The sequence below is a fragment of the Chionomys nivalis genome, chromosome 6, assembly GCF_950005125.1.
Source record: "Chionomys nivalis chromosome 6, mChiNiv1.1, whole genome shotgun sequence".
In the NCBI taxonomy this organism is placed as follows: domain Eukaryota; kingdom Metazoa; phylum Chordata; class Mammalia; order Rodentia; family Cricetidae; genus Chionomys; species Chionomys nivalis.
Genome location: NC_080091.1, coordinates 35,861,972 through 35,883,298, shown reverse-complemented (window position 1 = coordinate 35,883,298; position 21,327 = coordinate 35,861,972). Strand labels below are relative to the sequence as shown.

The window sequence follows — 21,327 nt, the reverse complement described above, 5'->3', positions numbered from 1 at the left end:
TGGAGTTCGAATCCCAGCACCCCGGCAAAAAGTCTGGCGTGGCTGAGCCTGCTTGTAACACCAGTGTTGGAGAGAGAAGACAGGAAGATCATGGAGGCTTGATGGCTGGCCAGCAAAGCCCCCACAGCAAGCTTCAAGTACAGTGTGTGTGTGTGTGTGTGTGTGTGTGTGTGTGTGTGTGTAAGCACTGTCTCAAGAGAACAAGGCTGAGGGCAAGAGGAGGACACCTAACATCCCCGTAACCTATCTTCCCTGCCTCATCCCCAACAGAAGAAATACTGGGAACACGGTTCAGGAGCATCTCTAACTTCGTAGAGAAAGTGGGGCTGAAGGAATAGCTGAGGGTAGAGCACTAGGTTCTGGGGTCAGGCTCCAGCACGGCAAGACAAAGGTAACAACGGGTTGTATGAGCTCACATAAGGGGGTTTAGAAATGCCAAAAAAAAAAAAAAAAAAAAAAGGAATCCACATGTATTCCCACTATGCAGACATTTATTTATCAATCTCTTACTATGTGTAAATATGTGTAAACAGTGTTCTGGCGTTTTCTTTTGAAGTTTTGTCTTTTAAAAAATTATTATTATTATTATTATTATTTAAAATAGCCCCGACTGTCTTCAAACTGGCAACAAAGAGCTGAGATTATGGGCGAGCACCATCACGCCAGACTACATTTAGCTTTGCAATTATCTCATTTCCTAAAAACTCATTTTGCAAATTTCCCCGTGTGTGTCCCCGCTAATTCCAAGCCGGACATGCCACCAGTTCGATTTTCCGCTGCTCTAGCTGTCGACGTGGCGATGGACACTAAAAGGTGGTCGGGCGGGGGTAGTGATCTGTGAGACTCAGTCTGGAGATCTGGCCAGCGAGAAAAGCCCGACATTCCCACTGTCACGGGAGGGGACGCGTTTGCTGAGGACCCCGGCAACCTGGCCTCTGTCGTTCACTGGTCCTCAGGCCCAGCTCGCCAGGCGGAGGACAGCTGTACAGCCACGCTGGACACCAGCCCCGCCCGCACTCGGTCCGCCCCTGGGCCCGCAGGACCAATAGGCTCCGGGAATAGCCTCGCGTCACGCGGCGCGGACCTATCGCAGACGGCCACGACCCTAGAAAGGCTGGGCGCGGCGAGCGGCCACGGGGCGGTGGCGGTGCTGGCGTAGACGCTTCTTGGCCATGGTGGTGGTTGCAGCGGCGCCGAACGCGGCCGCGGCAGCCCCGAAAGTACTGCTCCTATCGGGCCAGCCCGCCGCGGGCGGCCGGGCACTGCCACTCATGGTGTCGGACTCGCGGGCAGCAGGGTCCGAGGAGAGCGGGGCGCCGCAGGCTCGCAAGCGGCAGCGCCTCACGCATCTGAGCCCGGAGGAGAAGGCGCTGCGGAGGTGGGCCCGGCGGGCGGGCGGCGCCGGGGCGCGGGGTGGCACGGCCGGGCGTGGGACCCTCTCGCGTGTGCCCGTCGGGAGGGCTCTGTAGGGTGGCGTAGGTTCGTCTCCAGTACCTATTCCCGGAGGGAGGCGCGGAGCCGAGGTGGCAGCCCCTCGAAGGTCTGGAGCTCAGTCTGTGTCGGGGGGAGGTTGACACTGGTCAGAACGTGCCTGACGCACAGTCCTCTGCGAATGCTTGCTCTCGGTGGTCGCGGGGCAGTGTCCACTCTGGCTGTCACTGCAGCCGCTTGGGAACTCAACACTGGGACCCGAGTCACCAGCCTCCGGCAGCCCGTTGAGCTTGGGGGAGGGACGGTCGGTAGCGCCCCAGCTGCCTTCACGGATGTCGCCCCAGCACGGAGCCTGTTGGACGGAATTGGAACCAGAAAGCCGCGGGGGAGGAGGGAAGATGCTTATGACGCAACGGGAATGTGTCAGCCCGGTGGTAAAATGAGACCCACACCGGAGAGACTCAAGCAAGCCTTCAAGGCCCACGGACAGAAAGCTGTGGTTTTGTCCTTTTGAGGAGTCTCAATGTGTTTACCACTGTTTAGCCTTATTCTGTTAAGTCAACGAAAGCACCAGCTGGCCACATTTACAAATGAAGATACCAGAAAGCTGGCGATGACTCAGTTCGTTATTCCTTGTCTTCCTTCAGGAAACTGAAAAACAGAGTAGCAGCGCAGACAGCCCGAGATCGAAAGAAAGCCCGGATGAGCGAGCTGGAGCAGCAAGTGGTGGATTTGGAAGAAGAGGTAAAGCGATTTAGGCCACACTCGCTGTCTTCCCTTCCACATCAGGCCCAAGGGTTCCCTGCCCATCCTAAGCTGCTGCAACCCTTTAGAATACAACTCAAAGTGCGATTTAAAGTTTAACTAGCCTTGCAGATAGGTGGTGAAGGCAGACACTCCTGGCAGCTGATACTAGCGATAGACTGCTCAGAGATTATTAGCCTGGTCAGATAGATCATGCTTTAACCTTTAGCACTCCTGGCTCTGCCAAAGGCCCACTAGAGCTGCCCTTCCTTCTAGGGTTCTCTTGTTATCTAATCTGAGCACGGGCTATTGTTCTTTTGAAAGTTTTAATCACCAGCTGGTTCTTAAAAAATGTGGGTCATATCATTAGGGTTTTCTTTTTCTTTTTTTTAGAACTATCTTGTTAGGTATAGCCCACCACCCCCACTTTATTTTATATTCAGCAGAGTAATAGGTATCATTAGGACATTTTCAGACAGCTTGTTTTAGTTGATTGTTCTTCCCTGCCATTTTCCCCACACGTGTCCTAGGCTGGGTTATAACTTGCTGTAAAGCCAAGGATGTCTCCGAGTTTCTGTTCCTCCAGCTGACATCTCCCAAGTGCTGGGATTACAGGCGTGAAGCATCCATGCTAGTTTTATGTAGAAATGGAGGTTGAACCCAGGGCTTCATATGTGGCACAGCAAGTCCTACCAACTGATCTGTACCACTAGCCACCGGTATACAGTAATTATGAACTGCATAAACATAGGATTTATCAGTTTACTGAGGGTACCGACTGTAGCAGATCACATTTTAGTTGCCTCTTCTGGATTTTCTTACAGAACCAAAAACTTCTATTAGAAAATCAGCTTTTACGAGAGAAAACTCATGGCCTTGTGATTGAAAACCAGGAGTTAAGAACTCGCTTGGGAATGGATGCACTGGCTTCTGAAGAGACTCCAGAGACGGAGTCCAAGGTAAATCTCCGAGAACCGTTGTGATGTGAGCAGATGGTGTTTGTGTTTTGAACTTTCTGATCAAGTCTTCCTTTTCTCTTTTCCTTCCTTTTTGAGAGTTCTGCTTGTTATATCCACCTGCATACCAGAAGAGGGCACAGATGGTTGTGAGCCACCATGTGATTGCTGGGAATTGAACTCAGGACCTGGAAGAACAGTCTTAACCTCTGAGCCATCTCTCCAGCCCTGTCTTGTTTTTTGAGAGTCTTTGTATGTAACCCAGGTTGGCATTGCACTCATCCTCTTGCCTGAGTGCTGGGGTTATTGGCATGAGCCACTATAAGTGACCTGCTTCCTGGACTTCTCTTCTTTTCCTTTTCTTTCTCTTTTTTTTTTTGAGATAGGGTTTCATGTAGCCCAGGTTGGCCCCAAATTTGGTATGTAGCTGATAATCCTCTTGTCTCCACTCTCCAAGGGTTAAAATTACAGGCATATGCTTCTTTATTTGGTGTAGTTATATAGGAATGGTGTTTGTGCACACCTGTGCAAATGTACAGAACTGAAAGGATGCTGGACATCTTTGCCCTGTTACTCTCCACCTTATTCCTTTGAAGCAGATGCCTCATTGAATCGGAGCTAGGCTGGTAGCCCGCAGACCTCGGTGGTCCTCTTGTATGGGGTTATAGGCACAGGTTGTCATGCTCCACTTACACTGGTGCGGAACTCTGGTCCACGTTTGCACAGCAGACAAGCTTATGCTCTGAGCACCTCCCAGATCCTTTCTGGAAAGTGTTTTGAAGGGCAGGACTCATAGTTGCCTGGTGTGCATTTCCTCACTTTGGTCTTTCCTTCCAGGGAAATGGAGTAAGGCCGGTGGCCGGGTCTGCTGAGTCCGCAGCACTCAGACTACGTGCACCTCTGCAGCAGGTGCAGGCCCAGTTGTCACCTCCCCAGAACATCTTCCCGTGGATTCTGACACTGCTGACTCTTCAGATTCAGAGGTAGAGCTCATTCTGCCTTACTACAGTGCTATATGAGATTGGCTCATTCTGTGTGGCTTGCCTTGCCATATGTGTGGCTTGCCTAGTCAGGCAAATGGAGAAAGAGAAGTTAGTGTTGGTAGAGTTAGGGGGTGAGCACCAGTCACTTTCCTATCTCCAATAGTTTAGGTCATGAAGTGGGGAGAAGCTGTCCTGGTGGTGGTAGTGGTAGGGTCCTGTGATCTGAGAGCATAGGCCTAGTTGACATTGTGGAACTCGGTACTAAGTGATCCTGGTAGACTGTCACAGTCATTCTAATAGTGAACTCTTGTTTTACCTCTTGCAGTCTGATATCCTTTTGGGCATTCTGGACAAGCTGGACCCTGTCATGTTTTTCAAGTGTCCATCCCCGGAGTCTGCCGATCTGGAGGAACTCCCAGAGGTCTACCCAGAAGGACCTAGTTCCTTACCAGCCTCCCTTTCTCTGTCAGTGGGGACCTCATCAGCCAAGCTGGAAGCCATTAATGAACTCATTCGTTTTGACCACGTATACACCAAGCCTCTAGTCTTAGAGATCCCCTCTGAGACAGAGAGCCAAACTAATGTGGTAGTGAAAATAGAGGGAGCACCTCCCAGCTCTTCAGAGGAGGATCACCCTGAATTCATCGTCTCAGTGAAGAAAGAACCTTTGGAAGAAGACTCCATTCCAGAGCTGGGCATCTCAAACCTGCTCTCATCCAGCCACTCTCTGAAACCATCTTCCTGCCTGCTGGATGCTCACAGTGACTGTGGCTATGAGGGCGCCCCTTCTCCCTTCAGCGACATGTCTTCTCCTCTTGGTACAGACCATTCTTGGGAGGACACTTTCGCCAACGAACTCTTTCCCCAGCTAATTAGTGTCTGAAAAGCCACCCAGCACTGCCCCTTCCCTTCCTCATTACACTGCCTAGGGGATAGCAGAGGAAAAATTCCTCTAGAGTATTCTTTTAAAACTTCACAGACGACATCCAAGTATTGTTTTTAAACACCCAGCTGTCTAAGGTATTCAAAAATATTGTAATTCAGAACTACAGCTTTTGAGATTCTTGTTTTATCTTACAGGTGGTAGTTTTGCCTCACGTAAAAGGAGGGTCATTTGACAGTTATTTCCCAGGCTGGCTTCAAACTATGCATCTGAGGCTAGGCTGGAATTCTTGATCCTCCTGCCCCCACCTCCCAAGTGCTGGGCTTACACAGGTGTACACCTCCACACCTGTTTTGTGACATGTCCTTTGACCATTTCTCTTCCCCACTCTCGGCTTCCCAGGTTTCTTTAGTGTACTTCTACAAGCAGACAAACACCAACCTGTGGGGCTTGTTTTTCCTTATGTACAGTTCAAGTAAAGATCAAGAATCTTTGTAACATTATAGAAATTTACTATGTAAATGCTTGATGGAATCTTCCTGCTAGTGTAGCTTCTGGAAGGTGCTTTCTCCATTTATTTAAAACTACCCATGCAATTAAAAAAGCAACGCAGCATCCTTGTTCTGTGATTTCTAGGGCTACCATATTTTCTCTTTATTGTTTGCTAGGGGAGAGTCTGAAGTGAGCACAGCACTTTTTAAAGTCACTGAAAGCATTTCCACTTTGATTACCACCTGCTTCAACTCCCGACTGTCATAACTATCTCTTATTTTGAGACAGTTTCTTCAGACCGTTGATCACTATCACAGCTACTAAGTGGCAGAGACAGAACCCTAGCCACTGTTTCTGGTCCTCACCCTCCCCACCCCCTTGGTGGTAGATGGATAGGTAGTGTACTGGGTATTAAGATCTCTACCTACTAGGCAAGTGTTATACCACTGAGCTAGAGCCCAACCTCCTTAACTACTGTTTGGGCATCAAATATCAAGAAATGCTATGATCAGGGAGTACCAGATTCCCTGACGTCAACTCTTGACACTTTTCACCCGAGTAACCCAGGCGGACAGATAATTACAACCTGGAAAGAGGGACAGTGTTACTCAAAGACTGAACAAGATTTGAGTTATGTGCACTTCACAGCTGACAGGTGTCATCCTATGCACTGGGAAGTTCAGTTTATCTCATGATGATCCACTTTGAAAGGTTTCAATCCCTCATGGAATCTTAGTATAGTGGCTTATTTCACAAGACTGGGCTGGGGGTTTAGCTCAGTACAGTGCTTGTATGGCATGCACAAAGCCTTGGTTCCATTCTTAACACCAAAACAAATGAGCAAATCTATTCAGGAAGAAAAGGCCTGGGGATAGATATAAATCAGCTACCAAACTCCAGAGATAATGACATTACCCTTTACTGTGCATTCTGTCCTGGAGAGTCTAAGATGGCAAAGAACTTCATTTCACCCCCATTTAGTAAATACATCTTCCCTATTAAGGTTACTTTGGGTGATCAGAGTAAACTTACAAATAGAAGGAGGAATTCTGACAGTGCAGTCAGTGGGGTCAAGCAGGCTACAGTTGCAGACATGTCATACACATGACAGACAAGGTCATGTGTTGACTCTTAGGAGAGATTTCCACATGCACACTTGGGGCAAGTCTGGATGGGACTTGGCTGGTAAGCCCGTCACAGCCCAATCTAGTGCTCAGCAAAGCAAGCTCGCTTAGGCTGAGTGCCAGTGTTATGAACATAAGGACTGCCTGCAGTTGCCCTGTGACTGAAAATGGAATCTGTTTGAGGTTTATACAGGCAGGTATGTTTGCTTCTACCCACTGGAGCACAAGTATTTGTAGGTTAAGACTCAAGTCATTTACATTTAATGGCATCACATCGAAGAAGCTGCTGCTATGCCAACAGGAGAGAATAGAGCAAAGATTTCAGGGTTTCATTTCCTGCACAGATGGCCAAAAATGACATGATTAGCTTTGAGAAACACCTGTTTCCAGTACATGTTCATAATGAAACACCAAACTGACTAGATCTAAAAATTAACATTTTTTCTATGAAACCAAATACTCTATTAAAATGTAGTGTTACTCCAAATTTCATACCAAAGGTGCAAGCGATGGCTGCAGGCAAAATCCCTGGGACTCACAAAACAGCTGTGCACCTGCTTCCTTGCTTTTCTATTAGATGAGATGGAGCAAAACAGCAGACACATGGCCCTATTCTAGGGGTATTTCAAAGTACCAGTTCAACTCTTGTCTCCTAGAAACTTAAGAAACTCAATCTTTACTCTTTACTTTAGAGATGGTATCTATGTTTTTGTATACATGTCCATATATAGGTATACATTCCCAAAGGTACGGTGTTGGGTCAGAGGTCAACATCACATATCTGGTGCAATCAGTATCCATCTTGAGACAAGATCTCAAATTGAACCTGGAGCTCACAAATTCAGGTAGACTAGTTGGCCAACAAGCCTCAGGGATCCTCCTATGTCTGCCTTCCCAAGTGCTGGGATGACAGATACGCACTTTCCACCCCTTAACATGGGCGTTAGGGATCTGAACTCAGGTTATCCTGCTTGCAAGCTAAGTACTTTACTGACTGACCCATCCCACCAGACCCTGTTTGTTTGAGACAGGGTCTCATGCAGCCCAGGCTGAGCTCAAACTCAATATGGAGCAGACAAATGATTCTATACTTGGGATCTTCCATCATCTACCTCCCCAAATGCTGGGATTAGAGGACTGTATCACCCCATGTTTTACCCTTGAGACTTAAAATTTTTTATTCTTTGGCAATCTCCTATTTATGTGTTTTAATCATATTCACCCCCATTATCTTCATCTCTCTCCCACTGGACCCCCTCTTCCTAATAATACCCCCTTCTATCTTGTATGAGTATATCCCACTGAGTTTAACTAAGGTTGCTTGTATGAGCATGGGTGGAGAGGTTTACTGTAGCATGGGCAACTTACCAGTGGCTACACCACTGAAGAAAACGACTCTCCCTTCCCTAGCAACCGTTTTGACTTCTGTCATTCATGAAGTAGGATGACTGGCTTACCCACCAAACCAATGCTGAAAAGTCAACATCAGTATCAGCACTGTTCAAAATGCATCTCTAAAATGCCACCACTAGTATGAGGAACTAGAGGACTAACAGAACCAAACCAATATACCCAAACCTGCACTTCCCTGAGTATCTGTTCATCTTGTACTTAAATCCTGGACCCACTGAGCTGGTTAGATACTGAACAGTCACCATCTATTCTAATCTTAGTTTCCAACCAGTTATGTTGGATAACTTTTACCGTGGTTTTCAAAGTTTGATTAAAATAAAACAGTGTCTTGTTTTCTGCAACTGCAACCCAAAGCTAAACTACTTGCCTCACCAGTAAGAGATCCAGTTATCAAAGAATAATTGCAAATATGCAGGCAATACTGCCACCCAGTGACTGTTGGCTCTTAGCCGAGAACATCATGTACCAACATCACAGACCGCCAAGCCAGTACCTCTAAGGTTCCAAGTCCCTTCAGCTTCACATATGAGCACTGAAGGATTAGTCTCAAGGGTCAACATCACAAGGACCCCAGCAGTGACCTGCTCAGGCAGAAGCAGGCTGCAGGTGTATTTACAAAGGCAAAACAGCCTGTCTATTTTTGAAACTGCTCACTTTTAACCCAACAGTATCTAAGTTCAGGACAAGTGTGAGTTTTTCACTGATAGGAATGCTACCTTAATTAAAATTTAAAGGAAAGCAAGAAAAAATTATTTCATTTCCTTATGTACAAGATTAAGGTACTTTAAAAAGTTCAAAACACTTGAGTTTTATTGAAAACAGTAACATACAGAAAAAACCAGAGTCTCACTTTTAAATCAAAATTGACACCATCTTCCAGAATGTTCTTAGTATTGTACCATTCTTGTCACTATTAAAGTTAGGGTCCAGATCCAGAGTAGCAAATGAACCTGCTGGTTAACGTTCCCCCTGCAGTTATTTAGTCTAAGTCCTGTCCTACTTGTTTTTAAATTTTATATTTTATCTTTTCAAGAATGAGCAGTTTTTGAATGATTTAAATTATGAGAACTGGATTCTCATTATTTCTTCATATTAAGAACAACAAAAACCCAAACTAAGAATCCAAAAAGAAACAAAACAAACCCCAACACACCTGACTCAAACTCAGAGAAACACACATTTGTTCATTGACGCTCACCTGCTTTAGATAATTGCTGACCTTCACACATTAGCATACAGAGCCAATGTTTGATCCATGCTTCAAAAACTATACAAGATGAAAAGACCTGTTAATTCCCTAGGAAAACCTTAAGGCAAAGCCAAAGCCTTATGCTAGAAAAGAAAACAGGACGCAGAGGCATTGGGGCCGTGGAGACAGATGAGCCAGCACCACAAGGATGAACAAGACTTTTTGTACAAACATGTGCAAGAAGATAAAGTCCACAAAGGAGCATGAAACATCACTTTCCTGCAGAAATAAGGGTCATGTCAGATAAGGGCTCCTGAAAAGTTCTGTTTGTGTCTTCGTTAAAAGCCGCCTTTTCTTTCTCTTCAGTAGTTACCAAATGCATCAAAGCCGCTTCAGGCCTTTGATGAGAGGTGGCCCTGGTGTCTGTGCCCTCTGGAAAGCTGTCACTTCCTTCCCACTCTAACACTGGCTAACTCCAAACTCTGGGCAGTCCCTGCATGCTTCTAAACTGTACTAAGATGTCTTAGCATAGAGATTTCTTTAAGGCTATAAACTTTACACCTTGGTCCCATTAAACAAGTCAGGAGTTTTTCAAATGACATGAGCCAAACATTTGCACATTTCAACAGAAGAAGACAGTTTCGTTCACCTCTGAGTCTGAGGTGAAGAAACAATTAGCTGGTTTCCAACTGGTTTCAATACTGGTTTGAAGCTGGAGTAATTTTATTGTGTAGACATAAATATTTTGTTTAAATATTAAACATTACACCTTTTCCTGACATCCAGACAGAAAGAGAGAGAGCAAGAATAGGCAAAAGAAACAGTCCACCGGACAGACTTGTGACTTCTATGCCGTCCACAGGAGGGATTTCAGCATGGGTTGCAAAAATGCCTGGAAGCTAGTTTCTAAAAATTCACCTCTACTCGGCATAAATCTTTCTCTTTTCTTCTCCTTACAAAGGGAGAAGAACCCCAGAAAATGAAAACTGAGGTGTTCTGCTGTGGAAAAGAGCCACCACCTTACACAGACTGCTCTACAGCGCAGAAGGAGCTGCCAAGCCTTCATTACATGTCCTGCCATGCTGAAGAGCTCTTCCTGAGAAATTAAAAACTTTAACCCTGGTTATTCCCAAAGAACACCTTGAGCCTGATTCGGGTACTCAAAGGGTAAAGATTTCCTGCTGGCAGGAAGCCATCTCCTACTTTTAGGCTTACTGTACAATAGCTTAAGCACCGGACAATGAGCTATTAAATCTTCAAGACACTTGCCCATTTATTCTCAGCTAATTCACTGTTTCAAAACCAACATTTAAAAAACTCAACTTGCTAATACAAGTGTAAGCTTCCCTTTCTAAACTCTAGAAGCTACCAACGCTGGGTTTAGCTGTCACTGCACATCCTCATGAAAAGACCTTTCTTTCATCGGCGAGTCACACAAGGGTTACCTCACATTCTTTTAATCAACGACTTAAAGTTAACTGAGGTGTAAACATTACTGAGCAACTGAGCTTATCAGCCATTAGAGGAGACCAAGGGCTACTGGTTGAGTAATAACAGCTATACCGACCTGCCTCCAACACAAGTTTCCTTGTGCCTTCAAGTCCTTTGCAAGAGACCCAAACTATTGCTTTTTCCCCTCCCGCTCCCCAAGCGTACAGTTACCACTACAAGAAGCTCAATACTCTGCTGTAAGGGTACAGTGGCAATTGGGAGCATTCCTCTTTATAAAATCATCTTAAGAATGAATGGCTTCAGCAATGTGACAGATGACTTAAGTCACTGTAACACATTCAGCGTCTATGGTTGTCTTTAAAGAGACTGTAACATTTCTTGGATAAGCCTGTTAGAAAACTGTATTTCCCTTGAGATAAGCTTCCTTGGCAAAAAGTTGAATTCAATAAATGGCTACCCACAATGACAGTCCCACCCCAAATCACAGGTGGAGATATTACACCCGTTTCATAAAACTTTCAGGTCCCTATACTATACAGGCAGGCTCATTACTCAACACAGGAGCCTTCTAGAACTTGCCAAGTCGGAGCAGAAACTGGTCTCTAGAGCTCCATCTCCTCCTCTGTGCTAGCAGCTGTCTCCAGAGCGTGGTAAAGCGGTGTGTCTGTGTGCCGAGGTTCTAGCAGCAGTTCAGTTCTCTGTGGAAAGGCAGTGCTGGCAGCTGCACGCTTCGTCTGGCTCTCTCCCACGTAGTTCTTAGGGTTAGAAGATGGCTTTGGCTTCTCAGAAAGGAGTTCAGGGAGAGGTTTCCAGAGCACAAGCTCCATTGAAGGACGGCTCCTGGGAAGTTAAATACAGATGTCTATAAAAAAAAACTTTAGGACATGCAAATCTCACTATTCCACACCCTCCAGTTAAGACCTAGTGGTCCTCAAAGTGCCGGCCTGCTATTCCTTTGTATCTCTACCCACGTAACTACTGCCACAGTCTCACTGTTATCTTCATCCTGATGTCTTTCATCAGTTCTCATTATATACATTTAAATCTTTTAATTAAAAACAAGAGTTCACTTCAGCAGCAGACAGACTAACCTTGGAACGACAGGTGTTAGCATGGCCACTGTACAAGGATGCACAAACGTGAAGCTATCTACATTTTGTTTTGTTTAGCTTTAAAAGAGAGCTAGAGATATTTAGGAGAATTCAAACTGGGTTTAAATATATATATTTAAGTCTCAATAACAAAAAAAGAAAAACTGGTTCTTAGATTTAATTTAATGCTGTAACTTGAAGTGGGGTGCTGGCGATGGAACTGAGCTACATCACTAGTCATGATACAAGGACGTTTTTAATGAGCAGATCTGCATGACTACAGTTTTTTAAGCTTTGAATTGTGGTACTGAGTCTCATGTAAAGTGAGCAACTGTTCTAGTACTACACTACTTCCCTAGCCCCGTGGGTAACGGTCATATATTAAATTATAAATAAAAATGAAATCCTGGACCAGCATATTAATTTCTGAGGCTTTTTGTTTCATATTGTTATGAAGTGGAATGTTTTGCAGTTAAACCAAAATAATTATACTAGATATGCACAAACTAGACTAGCCACAGCTGCGAGTAGCGCCTGTAATCCCAGCACTTCAGAGAGGTACAGGCAGGAGGGCCAGAAGTTCTAGGCTAGTCTGTGTTACATAAGAACCCATCTGATCTCCAAAGTAGATTTTCTAGGAAAATCATCTGGGGACCAGAAATAAATAAGAATAACAACGAAGACTATTCTCAAAGGCCCAGTTTTGGAAAACTACCATGAGCAGCAGACACTATTTTGAACAGGAGGGCGATGTGACCTGCATACATGGTGGCTACACTATTTACACACCCTCAGGCCCGAGTAGTTAATTATAAACGTAAGCTAGGGCCTGACTGAAAACCTTCTGGCTCTCCCACCAAGCAGTAGCTGAACGGCTTCCACTTCTCTATACCCAGCACTATAGGGGTCTGGGTCCCAAGAGCCCTTTTCAGAGCCTAACTTACACTCAGTGAGTACTAAGTCCAGGTTTCCCAGGCGGCACTTCCATGTGCTTTACAGCTTGCCTGTTACCCTGCACAGGAGACAATGAGGACTGAGACCTGCACACTAGGCCGGGCTCTCTCCAGTCAGCCACTTTGCTTGGCAGGCTTGTGTTTGCCACCGTTTCCTTCCTTAGTGTCTCCTGTTAGTCACTACTCCCTACCCTAAGCCTGCCTGTTTTCTCGCCTGCTGCTTCTACTCTGAACACATGACAAACCAGTTAACTGAGCTCATTAAACTATGGGTTTATTTTCTGTTTTTCTTTTTTGTGGCACTAAGGATGGAACCTAGGGCATGGCAAGTACTCCACCAAGAGCCCTAGCCACTATTTTATTCATTCATTTATTTATTTTTTAGACACAGACCTCTTAGTCTGGCTTTGCACTATCACATTCATCCTAAAACTATGTTTTGTCATTCCTTTTTCCCCCCTTTTATTGAGACAAAAATCTCACTACGTAGTCCTGGCTGGCCTGGAATTCACTATGTAGATCAGAAACTAATATCTCTGCCTCTTTAATGTTGCTGAGGCTACCTGTGTAAGCCACCATGCCTAGCTTAAACCATGCTTTAAATCAAAAACAAAAGAAGTGGTAGCAGGGAGGCTGCGAATTTGAACCTAGCTTGGGCCACACAGTAACATTTCCACTCCCCAAAACAAAATGAGCTAAATACTCTAAAATGGCCCCAAAAGGCTATTCTACGGTTTGTAGGCTTTGAGATAACTAATTTAATTGTTGGACTCATTTGACACATCACTTTCCTAGGTCTCCATGCTGTATCTGAGTAACTAAGAAAACCAGATAAACCAGAAGTTTCAAAGTTCCTAGTCTTCCTGTAAGAATTGATGGGCTTTGATACTGACCCTTTCCCAGGTACTGGATCAGGTATTGGAAATGATATGCATAGTAACTTACATGGACTCAATCATCTTCTTTGTGAAGACTTCATCAAATTCCCTCTTCAAACCCGTTTTCATGGTGTCTGAAAGGACAAGACTTGGGAGGTGGCTAACATTTCTGTCACTTTCAACCTCTTCATCTTCGTCAATTATCCTAAATAATGAAGTAGAAACAGAGAAAGGAAAAAAATTAGCCAAAGTATTATATGTTCTTGCAGTAAATAACCAAAATTTAAAATTCAAAGAGTAAAATCACAGGTGTTATAGTAAGAGATTAAGTGACCAAATGAGGCTACTTTTTCCACCTCGGTGGGAAGAGTTGTTCAGTAATTCATGTAACAAAGTTCTGGAATGGAGTTAAGTTTGAATAATGTGTCCTGGACAACTGCTGAGCTGAGCTGTAAGAGCTCGCTCTACCACCCCGAAGTATTTCTCATACCTTGCTCTCTAGAATCATCAAATGATGCCCCCGACTGCTTAAGAGGGCTGGGACTCAGGAGCCGCAGCAAGCCTTGGGACACACTGTCAGTACCTGTCCTCAATCTCTTGAAGCCTCCTGCGGGCAACTTCACACTGTGCTTCTGTGGTTGTCTGATCCATTTCTTCACAGACAGCATCTAGCATGCTGGGTACAGAAAGGCCACTAGGACACGTGTTTACCCCATGATCTTCTACACCCTGGTGTGTGTCGAGAGCCCATTCATTAGCAGCTGTACAGAGCTCAGCTTCAGTCAATCGCTTCTTCCTTAATGGACACCTAGGAGGAAGATGAAAGCAGTAGGAAGAAAAAGAAGGGAAAAAAGTTAAAAACCCTATTACAGATGAAATTAAGACATTTTTCTAGTCAATTAAAAATAATTCTTTTTTCTTGAGATAAATTCTCACTATGTGTCCTTGGTTGTCCTCATCCACAGAGTTCTGCCTGCCTTTGCCTGGAGGGCTGGGATTAAGGATACAAGCTACCATGCCCAGTTCCAATTTATTCAGTTTTTAAAAAGATCTATTTATTATGTTTGAGTGTTCTGACTGCATGTATGTGTACCACATGTGTGCCTGTGGAGGTCAGAAGAGGTCTCAGATACCCAGAACTGGAATTATGGACATCTGTGAGTGACTATGTGGGTGCTTGGAATTCAATCTGAGGGTCTTCTGCAAGAACAAGTGCTGAGCTGTCTCTGCAGTCCCAATTTATTATTATTATCTTTTCAAATTCTTAAATATAAATGATGTGGGATTCCCCTTTGTATGCTATGAACATGTTTTATTGCCACTGATTAATAAAGAAGCTTCTTTCGCCTATGGAGGGCAGACTGTAACCAGGCAGTAAAACTAAACTGAATGCAGGGAGAACAATGGTGGAGTCAGGTAGCCTTTCAAGAGCAAGATGTGAGGTCACAAACCACCAGACTTGTGGTAAAATATAAAATAGAAATGGGTTAATGTAAGATGTAAGAGCTAGCTAGAAATACCCCTGAGCTGTTGGTCAGTGTTGTAATTAATATAGTTTTCATGTGATTATTTGGGCCTGGGTGGAGGGAAACAAGTAATACCTTGTTTAAGGTATGTTTATGCGGCTCATTTAAAAATGTGATGTATAGTTAATACAAATTAACAGTTGTCTATAACAGTTAAACTTACAGTCATGTTAGTTAGGTTTTTCTAGATATAGATATATTTCAGATGGGTAGGTAACCTTTAAATACTTCAAAGACCTACAGAAAGAATATGGAATTTAAAAGGTTTTAAAAACTTGAAGACTTTTCCTGACGGTGAGTCTGCTTCTGGCAGCACTAATTACTTCAGAGAGGTCGATGGCATTGAAAAAACTCATTATGGAATCTGCCTTCAATGTGACAGTCTAGCCATTTGGGCAAGAAACTGCTCTTGCCTGGACTGCTTTGACAGTATGCTATATAAACTGGACATATAGGACCCAGAGAAAAATGACTGCTGAACTTGCCAAAAGACGGTGAGACAGTCCTTCAGGGTTCCTGCTTCATAAAAAAAGAGTCTGCTAGACATTCTGCAGGGTACAGAAGAAAATGACTGACAAACTGCCAATACAGTCTTCCAAATGTCCTGCTTCATGGAAAATCCTGCCAGATACTATGGGCCTGTAGGCTGAATATGGATGCCCCGACGTTACAGAAGAACTTTGAGTGACTGTCCAGGCAGTGAAATGTCTCTGTCAATTCTAGAGTTTTGGAAGTTGCTTACAATGCACTTCCTATTTACTTAGGTAATATTATATCCTTCCGGGGTCTTTGATGGTGTTAAAGAGAGTTACAGTTTTCGTTAATTATGCTTTTGTTTTGCTTTGTTTTTTTGAGACTAGGGTTTCTCTGTAGCTTCGGCACCTGTCCTACAACTAACTCTTATAGACTAGGCTGGCCTCAAACTCACAGAGATCCACCTGTGTCTGCCTCCCACATGCTGGGATCCACCACCGCCCGGCTTTCCTTAGTTCTGATAAAAGATAAATTAGAAAAAAAAATAGAAAAAAAAAAGATAAATTAGATATGAAACTTTAGACTCACAAAGATAAAATAGATGACAGAATATTTTCTACAAATAGACTAAATATTTTAACTGTAATTCTTGCTTGATACCTGTTTTGTTATATATAATTTTACTATGTTAAAAACCTTCCTTTTATTTACACAGAAAAGGGGAGATGATGAAGGATTCTCCTCTGTATTCTATAAATATGTTTTATCACCATTGGTTAATAAAGAAGCTGCTTTGGCCTATGGCAGGGCAGAATATAGCTGGGGGGGGGGGGGAACAAAACTGAATGCAGGGAGAATGAAGGTGGAGTCAGGCAGGCACCATGTTGCCTCTCAGAAATCAATGTGAGGTAACAAACCAGGAGCCTCACGGTAAGATATAAAATAACAGAAATGAGTTAAGATATAAGAGCTAGCTAGGAATATGCCTGAGCCATTGGCCAAACAGTATTGTAATTAATATAGTTTCTGTGTGATTATTTAGGTCTGGGCAGCTGGGAAATAAAAGCACAGTCTCCATTTACATCTAAAAATCTTTAGTTTTTTTCTACAGCTAGAATATCATGTCTTTTTTCCCTTCATAGCTTCTCTGAGAAATTTTCTTTTTCTTTTTTTACTAATTTATGCAACACCTCCAAGACTTTAACCTTTTAAAGGAAAAAATCTGTAGGAAAGATCAAGTGGGAAGCAAAGCAACAAAAAAGACAAAGTAGGGCTAGAGAGGTGGCTCAGCAGTCAAGAGCATTATCCAGTGGACACAGGTTCAATTTCCAGTACCCACAAATATCTGTCCTGGCCTCTAAAAGCACCAGGCACATACCTGGTTGGTGCACAGACATAAACACAGGTAGAACACCCACACATATTGAAAAGACAAAGCAATTCTGCCCCAGCTACATTTTAACATTGCTGCATCATATTCCCTGACCCACATGAGAAAGTATCTGGCAGTCACCCTATATTTCCTTAGAGTAAACACATGCATCTACTAACGTATGCTTCAAGTACCATAAGAACAGACCATTAGCACAAATTTCTTGCCTTTGGCTGTCTGTCCCTGACTAATGTCTAGGACAGCCAGAATTACATGAAATGCTGTCAAGAAAAAAAAAAAGAAGAAGAAGAAGAAGCTTTAGGCTGGGTGTGGTAGTGCATGCCTGTGAAATACCAGCCGAGAAAAAGCATAAATTGAGACAGAAAAGGCAATTTCCCAGAGTAACAATTTATCTACAAAATAGTTCTTTGACTTTTAGGTTATTTCATGACTGTAGGCTTGCTCTGCTAGTAACTGAAGATCAATGGTGGTTAAGCTCTTAAGAAAACATGAACTAAAAGGCATCTAGGAGCTGGCTTAAGAGTATGCGCCGCACTGCAAGACCCAAGTTCAGTTCCCAGCACCCATATCAGGTGGCTCACAACCACCTGAAACTTCAGCTCCGGGGACTCTACCACTTTCCGGGCTCTGAGCATCAGCATACGTGCGTGAATGCACATTCACACACAAATAAAACTGAAACACAACTGAAAGGCTTCTAGATACCGAGAAGAACAATAAAGGTGGCAAACTCAGCAGTGCATATCTGGGCACACATCCAAATGTCTAAGCCATCTCCCTCAAGGCCTCAATCTCTCCATTCACAAATCAAAGGTAGTTAACTTTTTAAACTGATAGTTTCTGTCCCCTCCCTACCCCCAGGGTTTCTCTGTGTCTCTGGCTATCTTGGAACTCATTCTGCAGACCAGACTAGCTTTAAACACAGAGAGATCTGCCTGCCTCTACCTCCCAGGCACTGGGATTAAAAGTGTGTTAGTTTGTACACTTTAAGCAAACACTAGAATCAATAATTGAACAATCTAGAGTACTACGAAAAAACAAAAAACAAAAAAGGTTCTTGTGTTTTCTAAAGCAACCCTAAGGCAACAAACACCCCCCCCCCCATCTAGGAATTGATTTAAGGCAATGTTTTGGACTGGGGTAAACAGTTCGGAGGGAAGAGTGTTTGTCATGAAAGTATGAGGACCTGAGTTCAAGCCCCAGAACCAACATAAAAAATGTCAAGCATGGTGACTCGTAATAGTAGCACCAGAGGGGCAGCGAGAACAATACCCCTGGGATCTGCTTGACCCCCCTCACCTCAGCTTAATGGTGAGCTCCAAACCAGTGAGAAACCCTGCTTCAAAAACTAGATGGGCAGCTAGGGAGGATGGCTCCATGGATAAAACACATGCTGGCCAGAATGAAAAAGAGAATATACTTGGATGACAGGTAGGTATGGTAGCCCACTGTAATTTAGGGCACAGGAGAGAGGGGATTCACAGAGTAAGCAAAATGCAAGTTCTGGGTTCAAGTGATATATCCTGTCTCAAAATATAACATGAAGCGCAACTGAGGAAGATCCCTGATGTCAACCTTTGGCCTCCACATACTCGACAGCAGAATGAGACCTTGTCTCAAAACAAACAAAAGGTGAATGATACTTAAGAAACAACATCCAAGATCTACTTCTGCTTCCTGTACCCCAAGTCTACCTTTACTCACTATTCATAAAAATAAGCAACCTTCAAGCATTTTTTTAAAATTATGAGTCTAAGCATCAACAAATCTGGCCAATTCAAAGTTTTTTTAAAATTCTTTTTAAGCCAGAGTCCAAGCAAGCAGCAAGTCAATCTGTTACTGAGGATGGTCTTGAATGTCTAATCCTCCTGCCTCCATCTTCCTCAAAGAGCTGAGATTACTGGCTTTTGTTTGTTTTATATAGTGCAGGGCTGACCTCACACTCTGTGATCTCACCCTCAGAATGTTGGAAAAGAATTCGGTTTTTACAAGGGGTGGGGGTAGAATCATACAGGCAGGTAAACTCTCCAGGACAGGGCTTGGGATAAATGAAGCTCAATGGGGGAGAGCTTAAGGAAAAACAAAGTAAATAAAGATGCTTGCCCCCAAACTGACAACTTGAATTTGATCCTAGAACCCACATGGTGGGAGAGAATCAACTTCCAAATGTTGTTCTCTAACATACCCACCATGGCATTTGTGCACATATGCAATAATAAAAAATAAGAAAAGAGCCGGGCGGTGGTGGCACATGCCTTTAATCCCAGCAGCACCCGGGAGGCAGAGGTAGGCGGATCTCTATGAGTTCAAGGCCAGCCTGGTCCACAAGAGCTAGTTCTAGGACAGGCTTCAAAGCTACAGAGAAACCCTGACTGGGGGGAGGGGGGGTAAACAAAAAACAAAACAAACAAACAAACAAAAAAAACAAGCAAGCAAGCAGATCTTGAGGCGTGGTGGCATTTAATCTCAACAGGCAGAGGCAAGTAGATCTCTAAGTCTGAGGTTAGCCTGCTCTGCAAAATGAGTTTCTGACTAGGTGGATTACATAGTGAGGCTGTCTCTAAAAGCGAAACCCAACAAGTAGACCTTGTACACACTCATTTGGAATAAGCTGCAAGATAGCAGAGTAAAAGGAAGCACAGCCCCCACCACTGCAGCGTGAAAGGGCAGCTAGCTACAAAAGTTAACAACTGAAACACACATGGCCATAAAGTTTCTGGACTTCTATTTTCCTCAGGAGAAGAAACAGGTTACAAGGTTACCTCTTGTCAAGAACACAAACTCTTTCCAATTTATATCTTTTGATGTTCCTTCCCCCACCCCCCTAAATTCTGTGTCTATAATGACACAGTTTAAAATTCAAACATTACATTGGTTACAGAGTGAGTTTTTCTCTACCTGACTGCTACCCAGTTCCTGCCCCTAAAAGGCACACAATGTCAGTAGTTTAGAAGAGATACATATGCTTCACCTTTTTCACTTAAATTAGGATACGTGTGTTAAGCTAACAGCGATCATAAAGAGGACAAATGGTCCCGAAACTTACTCTTCATCCTCCGCCAATCGCTTGTGTTTCTTTCTACAGTGAATGGAAACACTGCTGGAACAAACAAAAACAAATCAGTCAACCAAGACAGTAACTTAAATATATAAGATTTCTGCATCCCGTCGTTCTCGCTCTACTTATCGGGATCTCCCGCCACAAACTGCATATCCCTTCTCTGTGCCCAAGATCAGTCATGTCTTGCGGAGGACTCTAAATAACCAGACTAGGAAATCTGAAGTTGTCACTTCTGTCGGGGTAGTGACAGTTCTGCACTCGCTCCAGGTCCCATTTCTGTGCCGATGAGGAATCGCGGTGTCCCAGAGACTCTCAAAGTTGTCCCGGCTGGCGGCCGCGCGTGTAGAGGGAGCGGCCAGGCCCGAGGACCCTCGGTGGGTCGCCAAGCCGGCGACCCGGGACTCACGGTTAACGTCCCGCGGGGTAACGGGCCCGCCCCACCTGCTCCTCACCGTCCGCGCGTTGCTCTCCCGCCCGGGCCGCTAGGCGCAACGCGGGCGCCCGGCCGCGGGGCCAGGTCGGGGCCGGTGGCTCCTGGCGGGAAGGCCCGGCCCGCGAAGGCCGGCGACGGCTGCAGGAAGTCCGCGCTGCCACTCAGAGGGAGGCCGCTGAAGGGCCGGCCGAGCGCCGCCATGGCTTCCAAGACTAGGCTGCGTACGCCACCCCAGTCGCTAGTGTATCCTTAGGTCGTGGCGGCCACCGCCGCTGCCCACAAGAACCCGCCTCCGAACCCGCTTCGACCCCCCACGTCACGCCTTCTAGAACCCTCCACTCCAGACCGCCCAGAGACACGTCGGGATTTGTTATGTATAGTGGGCCGCTGTCGTGAGGCATGCCGGGAGTTGTGGTTCTTGAGGACTACAAGTAAGATGGCTGGTGATGTTCTCGGCGAATCGCTGGAGGTCAGGTCGCCCCGCAGGCGCCTAGGATGACAGAGTCCTAATCCCTGACACAGAGCTTTGAGCTAGGTGTGGTGGTTCATCACTATCCTCCCAGCTCTTATATGGTGGAGACAGGATGATCTAACATTTGAGGCCAACTTTGACTATGTAGCATGGTCTAGGCTAGCCTGGTTTTTTTGAGACCCGGTCCAAAAAAAAGGGGGGGGGGTATGTATGCCTCTACTTCCTCTGTAGTAAAGCAGGATAATGAAAGTGTTTTCAGAGTTGAGGTGAGGAGTAAATAAGTTTTAAAAAAATAAAGGTGCAGCAGGGCATAGTAGTTCCAGGGCAGAGGCAGGAGGATCTCTGTGAGTTCGAGGTCACTTTGGTCTACATAGCGAGT

General features: G+C 44.8%; 2 protein-coding genes across 5 annotated transcripts; one reads left to right on the top strand and one right to left on the bottom strand.

Moving 5' to 3' along the window:
• Positions 1-1,121: 1,121 nt before the first annotated feature.
• On the top strand, positions 1,122-5,612 carry Xbp1 (X-box binding protein 1). Its single transcript, XM_057773261.1, is given in 6 exon segments — positions 1,122-1,378; positions 2,079-2,175; positions 3,000-3,134; positions 3,969-4,028; positions 4,031-4,114; positions 4,440-5,612. Coding segments are annotated over 6 exon segments (1,140 nt in total). The 5' UTR covers positions 1,122-1,172; the 3' UTR covers positions 4,998-5,612.
• Positions 5,613-7,910: 2,298 nt separating this feature from the next.
• Positions 7,911-20,840, bottom strand: Ccdc117 (coiled-coil domain containing 117). 4 transcript variants are annotated; one of them, XM_057772569.1, is made up of 6 exons: positions 20,496-20,840; positions 20,029-20,082; positions 16,044-16,106; positions 14,173-14,397; positions 13,657-13,794; positions 7,911-11,507 (listed from the first exon to the last, which is right to left on the bottom strand). In XM_057772569.1, exons 1-6 carry the CDS (start codon positions 20,675-20,677, stop codon positions 11,270-11,272), a joined length of 900 nt encoding a protein of 299 aa, XP_057628552.1. In that variant the 5' UTR covers positions 20,678-20,840; the 3' UTR covers positions 7,911-11,269. The 4 variants fall into 4 exon arrangements, with proteins under 4 accessions (XP_057628552.1, XP_057628553.1, XP_057628554.1 ...); XM_057772570.1 differs by having other exon boundaries at positions 20,029-20,079; XM_057772571.1 differs by lacking the exon at positions 16,044-16,106.
• Positions 20,841-21,327: the final 487 nt, after the last annotated feature.

Excerpts from the sequence above, each read along its gene's own strand:
- Ccdc117 (XM_057772569.1), bottom strand. The coding sequence starts at position 20,677 with ATGGCGGCGCTCGGCCGGCCCTTCAGCGGCCTCCCTCTGAGTGGCAGC. Across the intron at positions 20,083-20,495 it reads GGGAGAGCAACGCGCGGACG|CAGTGTTTCCATTCACTGTA; the intron begins GTGAGGAGCAGG and ends TGTTTGTTCCAG. Across the intron at positions 13,795-14,172 it reads CTTCAAGAGATTGAGGACAG|GATAATTGACGAAGATGAAG; the intron begins GTACTGACAGTG and ends TTCATTATTTAG.